Source organism: Carya illinoinensis, chromosome 8 (assembly GCF_018687715.1).
Source record: "Carya illinoinensis cultivar Pawnee chromosome 8, C.illinoinensisPawnee_v1, whole genome shotgun sequence".
Lineage (NCBI taxonomy): Eukaryota > Viridiplantae > Streptophyta > Magnoliopsida > Fagales > Juglandaceae > Carya > Carya illinoinensis.
The window spans coordinates 9,912,620-9,922,740 of record NC_056759.1 but is presented as its reverse complement, the minus strand read 5'-3'; the positions used below and the strand labels follow the sequence as shown (position 1 = coordinate 9,922,740).

At 32.1% G+C, this 10,121-nt stretch overlaps 1 protein-coding gene across 1 annotated transcript; it reads right to left on the bottom strand.

The window, feature by feature from the left end:
- Positions 1 to 569: 569 nt before the first annotated feature.
- LOC122274769 (transcription factor MYB61-like) lies at positions 570 to 3,059 on the bottom strand. The gene is made up of 3 exons (XM_043083793.1): positions 2,384 to 3,059; positions 2,130 to 2,259; positions 570 to 2,037 (listed from the first exon to the last, which is right to left on the bottom strand). Exons 1-3 carry the CDS (start codon positions 2,514 to 2,516, stop codon positions 951 to 953), a joined length of 1,350 nt encoding a protein of 449 aa, XP_042939727.1. The 5' UTR covers positions 2,517 to 3,059; the 3' UTR covers positions 570 to 950.
- Between the last annotated feature and the right edge of the window lie 7,062 nt (positions 3,060 to 10,121).

Below are 10,121 nucleotides of genomic sequence, written 5' to 3'. Positions count from 1 at the left end.
CAAACAAACATATGGTCCTTATCAGACTGGGAGTCAACATCCCATTGTACGGATTCGAAAATGAACAAGTCTCGATTCATTTATGGAGTTAACTCAGCCATTTTTCACGCGCTTGCTGGCGTCCGTGCGGGGAGCTGCATGCACACGTACACAGAGAGAGAGAGAGAGAGAGAGAGAGAGAGAGTCTTAGCAAGTGAGACGTATTGCAGATGTCATGATATTTTATTTCAAAAATCACAAGGCAGCCGACCATAACTTGCTTTCTCAAAAACAGTCCAAATTTAAAGATGGGAGAAAGTGAAATCGCTGTTATAAAGGTGAACAACAAGCCGTCCCGTGGAGAAAGTGATTGGCAACCATCTGAAATCTTGAACCATAAGCTTCAAAAAGAAGTGATTTCAAGGGTAATCCATGTAATTTTTAAATATTTATTGGCGTGGCTAGTGGATTCATTGAATTTTTTAGTGTGATTAGGGTAGGGTCTAGTCTATGGTTGAGAAAGCGCCTGGAATAATGATTTATGTGATGAGAGTGATGAAGATATTGAATGCACTTGTAAAAGGAGTAAATGGAAGAATGAATCCCTTGAATGAATAACAGAAAATATTCCAAAATGTTCACCAGATAGAATTGCAACGCCAGCTGTAGATCAGCATAAGCATGGAGGAAATTAAAGAAGAGTAAAAAGACACCGGTACAAGCCTTGTTTTGCAGTTCTACCTCAAACCAAAGAAGAAAAAGGTAATAGCAAGAATGTTTTCTCACAAATACCAAACCCAGAGGCTGGAGAAATGTTTTGTATATGACTTCTATACAAAAGAAGAATAAATGGCACACATCTGAACCAAGAAAACAGCTAGCTAGGATTTGAATGAAGCCTCTTGTAACTGAAAATTCTGCAGTTTCATTCTCCAGCCACACTGAACAGAGGCTGGACATGTAAATGCTAGCTAAAAAGTATGCCCAAAAGCAGCTGTAAGAGTTTGGATATCCTTCCCACATATATCAGTACTTTGCAGAGGTCCTTGCCGCTGGTTGTGAGGCCACTTTGTACCTGAATTATCATTCCCCAAATGTGTTTCTGATTTTATTTCATTGTATAAAGACTGTGGAGTTTGAGTTTGAAAAGCAGCCGCCATCAGTAATGGATTACTTAAATACTCTGACCACTTTATTTCTTCCGGTTGGCTTTCCATCAGATGGATTTGGGTCTCTTTGTTTGGCGTGCTACAATCAGCCAATCCCCATGAAAATAAGCTGTTGCTTTGCAAATCAGCGCTGCTGCTGCTGCTTCCGCTGCCGCAATTGTTATTATTTGTTGCGGCACTGGTTTCCCAGTAACGGGATCCATTTACCGTGAAACAGCCAATGGATATATTATCTGAGGGAAAAGTAGGTGGAGGCTTGTAACCAGTAGAGGTGGGCAGAAATGAACTGGTTGAAGGTGAAAGAACAGATATTGCATTGGAGGTAAATTCTGAATTCATATCAAAGGCCTTCCCACCTTGGGTGAACCACTGAATGGGATTGGAGTTTGTAGGAAGCCTGGCATTGGATGTATAATTCAATTGCTGAAGCGGAAAGTAACCCACGAAATCAGAAGACCGGCAGTCGGTGGAGGAACTTTCTTGGTGGGATGTTACAAACCTGTCTTGGAAGAAGTCCTTGTTTGATGTGGGTGTCATCAAATTGTTGCTGTTATTGCAGTTTGTTGTTTTGGGGATAGAAGAGCCCTGAACATCCAAAGGGTAGCAGCCTTGTGCAGCAATTGAAGACGGTCTCTGCTCGAGTAAAGCTGCTTCTTGCTTTGAACTCTGTGTCTCGAGGAGATTCAGTTCATTGGACACAACCACCGACATTCTGTCTCGACTTTTGGCTGCTGTATCTTTGTCCTCTCCATTCTCAACCTCGGAAAGTGGTTTGTGGGTGACGGGATCAATGCCTCTCTGCCTCAGCTTCTTCTTTAAGCAAGAGTTCCATAGATTTTTTATTTCGTTGTCGGTTCTTCCAGGCAATTGTGCTGCAATCTGAGACCACCTAGGGAAGGCACAGAATCCCAAAAATGTTAGCAAAGTCAAAGATTGCCAGAACCATGGGAGAAAACGTTCAGAACAGGAGAGGAATTTTACCTATTCCCGAGAACTGCATGAAGCTCAATTATAAGGTTCTCCTCTTCCTGTGAGAATGTGCCTCTCTTCAAATCAGGCCTCAAGTAGTTGATCCACCTCAGTCTGCAGCTCTTCCCACACCTTTGTAGACCTGCCAGTTCATCACACGGAGATGGAACATTAGATCTCTGTTTTTCTGAACATTGCAGAAAGACTAGGTTTTTGAGATTAGAAAGCACAGGGGAAGAGGCCAAAAAAAAAAAAAAAAAGGCTACCTGCTTGCTTAGGGACGGAGCTCCAACATCCGTGCCCGAACTTGGTAATATGCCTCAGAAGCTTCTCATCCTCCTCCGGGGACCAAAGGCCTTTCCTTAGCTTCTGCTTATAACAGCAAGAGTGCCTTCCCATTTTAGAGTAAAACCCACCTCCTATGAGGGAGAATCTATCCTTAAACAGCAACGGTGCTGAATCCTAGATGAACTGTCAGCAACAGCTGGAAGCGGCTCAGAATGGATTTGTAGAGAGCTATGCGGGGGAAGAGAGAGAGAGAGAGAGAGAGAGAGAGAGAGGTGACAAGGAGATTGAGAAAATGAAGTTGCAGCTAAGAAATTGAGTTGAATTACTATATAAGAACTAAGAAGCAGGCCCCCAGAGAGAAAAGTCGCACTCAATTAAGAAGGTACTTTTATTTTGAGTCTAGTTTTTTTTTTTTTTTTTTTTGCCTTTTAGGAGAGGGAGAGAGAGAGAGGAGCCTGTCTGTATAAAAAAGATGAGGAGGAAAGGTAAGAAGCTGATGAGTTGCATATGTCTAATCAAAGCTTCTGAGAATTAATGTCTCTTACAAGAATGGTGGGGTATTTTCACTGATAACGGCAGCTGAGAACAACTCATGCTTGGAACCGAAGTCAGGAAAAAACATAATATGAACACAATGCAGATATATCTGGAATTCTTCACCATTGATGACTTTTTTACTGCTTCCCCAGCTAGTTTTTCTACGTTCCAAACACAGTACTTAAATTGGAAAGAACGAGACAAGTGAAAAAGGCATCCCTTGCAGACCTTAGTTAGAATACATATGCAAGCAGTAGCCAACTGAATTAATGATGGAGATGCGTCTGAAAGTAAAAACTACCAAATCTATTCAATCTGCAACTGGTGTGCCATGTTTCAAAAGTTGAAAAATTAAACTATTCCATTACTTAAGCTGGAAAACTTTATGCATCAGAGAAAACAGGACGGACTGTCCTCTATACTTCATCAATCCCCATACTCCCAAGCTGCTTTGTAACCCATTCTTCCTAAAATAATAATAGGGCATATCATTACGTGGAAAGCACATTATTTTACACACACACACACACACATATATATTATATGTATATGCAGTGTTAATTTCCAAAAATACATCATATCATCCTTTGTTTTGATAAAATCCACTTGGTGTTGCAAATTACTCAGACCCCACTTGGTTTCCATTTCGAATGATCTATAGATTTATCTCATTAGTCATTTCCCTTTTGGCTTCGTGCAAGTTCAAGAAAATGGAGACTTTCCAGTATCTCTGGTTAGCACCATAGCCAGTCATATCGAACAATTTGAACTATAGTGATGGGATGACATATGTAGCGTGACAAGTAATGATATGCATACAACTCGTATAATTATTTTACAAAAATGTCATTCGTTTAAAATATATTTGTGTAAATAATTATAAAAATAATTATACGTATATCGTTTTCCATAGCCATAGCGTGATAGTTAAGGAAAGAAGAAGTATATAATTAATCTTAATTAATTACACTTTTTATTAAAGTTTTCAAGGACATGGTCCACTGGATATATGAATTAATAATAATAATTAAAAAAAAAAAGAGATTATATATTCATTGAGAGTAAACTAGAACGTTCATTTTAATGTTTGGGATCAATGTATTGAATGGACTAAATATTATATATATTTATATAACTAATACATGAATATACAATAATATACATATACAGATTAATTTGTTTTGCATGCTGCCCCTTGCCCAACGACCCTATGTTTCTTTGAAAATAGAGACCTCGTGCTGGAAAACTAATGTAACTATATGTAATATATGTCATGTTACAAAACTATTTTTATTATATTATAAAGTGTGCCCATTGTAAGGGGATTTTTTCCCTAGGACCAAAGGCCCAAAAGATAAGCCCTATACGGGGAGTTCGACCCAATTGAGCAGCCTCTTGGCCCGTTAAGGTCCCCGACCTCAAAGCTAAGGTCGACTTATGGTTACAATCATGCGGGAAGTCCCAAAACATGAGGAAAGAGGGGACAAATCGCACTGATACTCTCCTATGACGCCTAGCATCAAGAAACATTATGCAAGTAGGCAGCGGGAAACAAATCCCAAGACTCGAGTCACTGGAACTTGGTCTAAAGGCGTATGAAATACATTGTTAACACCCATCATATATTATCATAGCTCATCTCTATGTATATGTGTGTGTGTTTTCCCATAGCTCCGGTGGCCAACCACTCCATGTTCTACTCTTTTTCACTTCTTCGACCGAATCTCTTGCATGTTCTTAATTACATCTAGTAAGAGAGTTGTAAATTAATTATTTTTCATAGATTTTTATTGGAGTCGGAGCTTAGAGGTTGGTAGTCTGGTTTTGTTGGAATCGGACACATCTGTAATATTCAATCATTTTTCCTCCATGCTTCATGTGCACATTATCCCCACAAAGGATAATGAGTTGAACCCTAAACTTAGTTTAACTGGCTTCCTACTACTTAATATATATTATAATTGAAAGGAAACCTTATACATTTCTTCTTTTTTGTCTGATCTTAGTCTAAAATAAATATTCTTTTAACCGAATATAAAGTTGGTCCCTGCAATTAAACATTTTTATATTGTCCACATGACATTGGGATTTTGATAAAATAAACAAAAATGTGATCCTCTTTTGGGAGCAATTTTACTTTTTTATTGGTCAATGATTAGAAGCTTACACAGACATAATGCTTCGAATAATTCTACACAATTGATTATTTAATTCCATTTGGAGTTATATATTGTATACATGAATGTATACGCATATATTTATTAACATTATTTGTTATTTAAAAAATATTTGATAATTTTATATAAAAAATTTAGAAACTGACATGATTTAGTATAATATGATAAATTTACTTTAATATAAAAAGTGCTTTATAACCTAACAAATCATATCGAGTCACGTTATTTTGTAAAAATTTTTTATATAAGAGTATTTATGTGTAGACCTAGCAGTTCTCTTTTTATGTTAAATTTTATATATGTCTTTATTCAAATTACTAACTTGATGCATTCTAAGGGTCTGTTTGGATTCAGAAATCATCTCATCATTACAACGTTCTCAAATTTTTACGTAAAATATAATAAACAACAATTTTTTCAAATCTCAAAATAATATTAATATTAAAAAATAATATTCTAACAATATTTATTTAACTTTTAATTTTTATCTAAAACTCTCTTATCTCATCTCACTATTCATACAGCCCCTAAATATAGATCAATCAGTACTCAAATAATAATCTCTTAAAATATACTACATACAATGCATAACTAAAATAACAATATTTCTTAAAAAAATAATGATTGAATCATCTGCTATATATATAATTATTACAACCAGTGCCTAGAATAAGAGGAGAGAATATAGCGAATGAGAAAAAAAATAGAAAACATAATGTTGGACTTAAAATATATAAATTTCGTGCAGAATTTAAAAAAAGATTAATCTTGAAACATAGATTTTTTGTGTTTTATTTAAAAGTTTGAAAAAGTTGTAATGATTATGTAATAATTAAATGAAAAAAATTAATTTTTTTTTGTATTTATGTTTGAATACGTACTAAGATTAGATAAAATGAGATGTAAGGATCTTGCAATCCAAACAAAGCCTTATTCAAGTAGACATTCAGATCATAAGGATCTTTTCCTCCGGAATAACAGATAGATCATAGGATGCTTGCTCTTGGACGAGGGATTGGAACTAAGGGTGTCAAATCGTGTTAACGGATCGTGTTCGTGTTGTGTCAAGACATTTATATTATACCATCTGGGTAAACCCGAACGTGATCCATTAAGCTTATCATATCAAAATATCAAATTCTAATACGACTCATTAATATAATGAGGCATGTCGTGTCAACTAATTTCAACCTATTTATGTAAATGGATTGAATAAACCTAAAATTAATTGATTTGACATGATTAAATTTAATATATTTTTCTATAAATATTAAAATTATAATATCTATAAAAATTATAACACTAACTATAAGTTCAAAATTAAAACCCAAACAATAAAAATATTGAAATTAAAATTCTAAAAATGTTATTTTTAGGTATAAGCGTATAATTGTAATTTTAACTTTCTTAACGGGTTATAATGTATCAAAACAAGTTGACCCGTTATTAACCCATTAAATAATCGTGTCTTAATAGGTTAACCCGTTTTGACCTATACCCATTAAGACTATATCCCGGCCCGCTTTTATCATGCCATATTCGTTTTGGGTTAATGAGTCGTGTGACATATTGCCACCCCTAATTAGAATTTAAAAGTGGTCCATTGATCTATTGCAGTATTATTATAAAATAATTCAATTTAAAAACTTTTACACCAGAGATCATTCACGTTGTATAATTTAGATTTGAAAATTTTATAAAGCTTATAATAGCTTTGTACTTGTTTAGATTTTGGAACAATTTTATAATAGCTTATCCACTTTGTTTGTAATTTTTTTCCTTTAAAATTGAAAATGCAAATCTATATCTTTTTAAGATGTAATTCATTTTTTTCTATAGATTTTTAATTTATATTATGTTTTTTGTTTTTAAAAAAATAAAAAAATCAGAAAAATATAGTCTCTTAGACTTTTGTCCATAAAATTTGTCCTCGATTCAGTTTTAGACAGAGTATAGGGTTTGTTAACTCTATTTTTGACGGAGTTGTGCTATCTCTCAGACGGTGGTTTGTAGAGGTTTGCAACATAGATTAGACTATATCAAGCTCAATTGTGTATTGGAAAACTATTAACGTTATAGTTAGCTTGTAATGTATGTTTCCGGTTAAGATTATAATGTCCTTTATTAATAAATGTAATATGTTCTATAAAAAAAAACAGTAGAGTAATTTTATATAGAATCGTGAAATGCGTAAACACTGTATAATTATTTTAAAAAAAATAAGATCCAGTATTATTAAAAAATTATTATTTTTATATGAATTTAATATTTTATTCACTTTTTTCATAAGGATGATGCAGCCGCAACGCAAATATCTTTCTTCAATTATTTTATTGTATCAACAATATTTATTACCTGAGTCGATTGAAATACTTACGATCACTTTAATGTTTATGGGGCTAAAATTCTGTAATATCGTTGTTCGATCATGCAAGTTTTTTTAAACAATATCAAATATTTGATAAATATTGTAGAAATTAATTTATATGTAACTGTTTCACATTAAATAAGGAAGAGTACCGAGAGTATTAATTCCATCACGCGACATTTTTCATCATCATTAATTAATTGATCAACAACCCTTATTTTTTTTTATAAAAATTTAAAAAAAATAATGGTAATTTAACCCATGATCTTATCGTAATAAGCTAAGAATTATATGAATAATTTTTAACTAAAAACTGATACAAATTAGTAATTTACGTCTTAAAAAATGAACAGAAAAAATAATGGACATTGAATTATTGCGAATCATAATTGGCGGTGGGTCGAAGCTAGCTGTGGCCCGCTTTGAGTTGTGACACCTTTTGGATCGGAATCTCTAACATAGAAAGATCATTCCAAAATATCATAGGTCCGTACCGTCGACAAAAACTAGAAATGATATTAATAATTATGAAAATATATGTAAGTTTCGCATAATTATTTTAAAAAAATAATAATATAAAAAAAGTCACTGCACAACTTTGCGATCAATCGCTCAGTCATTTTAATTTTTTTTTTAATAGTTAAGGAAGTTATTACTAATGTATTTTTTGTAATATTTAAAAAATATTTGAAAGAAAGAAAAAAAAAATATAATTGCACTAGAGGGCATGCCTAACAGTAAATGCTGAGCGACTGAGTATGTAGTAGTATTATTAATCTATAAAAGTAAGTTCATAAATTGATATGACTTCATATGATACGTTAAATTTACTTTATATAATTAAAAATAATTTTACAATTTAACGTACCATATTAACTCATGTTAGTTTATAAATTTAATTTTATATAATTTTTTTGTGGTTAAAATATGTATTCAAGAATTAACAAACAAAATATTGTAAGAATTTATCTGATTATATAGCATAAAAATATTTATATAATGATTTATTTTATAATATTTATAATAGACATCAAAATTATATTTAATTAATTGCATTATTTATAACGTAGGAAGCAGGTCATAGAGTGCGGCTATTAACATATCTGTGCGACATCTTTCTGGGCCCCGAACTGTCTAAAATTATGTTGATGATTGAAAGGCATCATCCCATTTGAACTTGCAACACACACATTATATATTTTAATTATAAAGTAATTATGTAAAAATAAATTTATAAATATATGTGATTTAATGTGATATTATATTATAAAATTATTTTTATTATAAAATACGTAGATCTAACGGATCCTATAAAACTACGTCAGTTTATGAATTTATTTTTATATAATTTTTTTATATTTATAGCAGTTATATATATATATAGGTGATGCTAGAGATCCCGCTGGGGATCCCATTCAAGCATCCCGCTCAACCTTTTTTTTTATTTTTTCACATTGTGATTAAGAAAATGTTGTTTAATAATATTGTGAATTTTATTTTTTTAAAATATTAAAAAGTATTAAAAAAATTATATGAAAAAAAAATACTTTTAAATATTTTTTTCAAATCATTTTTTTAACACTTTTTAATATTTTTAAAAAATGAAAAAAATTTACAATATTATTAAAAAATATTTTCTTAATCACTATATAAAAAAAAAACTAAAAAAAATAAATTTTTGGAGTGGGATAAATAAAGGGGATCCCACTATCATTTTCCTATATATATATATATATATATATATATATTAATTTTATTTTCTTTATTTCTTGGCCATGTTTTAACGTAAAAATGGAAGTGCAGGTTTAATAATTTGCTGGACTGCTACGTAAGTAAAATTTGATCTCCACCGACAGATATTTAATTGGAGTGTGGAAAATCACTCTGAAAACTACATGACATGATGATAATTTGTGCTGGATGGGCGTTGGCTGGGGCTCTTTCTTCTCCAGAGTTTATTGCTAATTTAGATGTTATATATAATTGATATTGGTGGCTAGCTAGCTTCCTCAATCACATTGAATACACCTTAATTGATTATTCGAACCTTATTCAACGTGTGAATGATCATATCAACATCTATTGATGATGAAATATTTAGTAATTTATGTGATTATATTTAATCTATATATCATTCAGTACTTTTTCTTATCAATTTAATTCATAATTTTCGACAAATGATTAGAATTAATAACATGGGATTATATAATATATATAATATCACTGATGATCTTGATCAGTTTAATATATATATATATATATTAAGTCGTATTGTTCGTGGAAAGGCAAATATTCCATGAAAGGTGTGCGTGCGTACTGCTACAGGATACAGACAACAAGAGCCTGGTGAGCATGCATCTTCAACTCTTTCTTTCCTCCATCTTCGAAGTAATTTCTAATGGGAAAATATTAAAAAAAGAAATGAAAAAAGGATATTTTCCCAATCGAACACTTTCTCGGAAAAGCCCAAAGAGAAAAAGATCAGAATTAAGGAAATTCAATCGTTTTCATATTATGCTTTGTCTCCTAGTAAAATCATAATGAGGCGTTCTTGACCTTAGCCATGTCTGATCGGTACGTACGTTCACACATCTGTAATAAGAACAACTATAAATTAATAAGAACGTCCAATAA

Bases quoted from the DNA above. Each gene is read 5' to 3' on its own strand.
- LOC122274769 (XM_043083793.1), bottom strand. From the start codon at position 2,516: ATGGGAAGGCACTCTTGCTGTTATAAGCAGAAGCTAAGGAAAGGCCTT. The intron at 2,260-2,383 runs GTAGCCTTTTTT...ATGAACTGGCAG, and splicing joins CTCCGTCCCTAAGCAAGCAG to GTCTACAAAGGTGTGGGAAG. The intron at 2,038-2,129 runs GTAAAATTCCTC...TGCCTTCCCTAG, and splicing joins CATGCAGTTCTCGGGAATAG to GTGGTCTCAGATTGCAGCAC.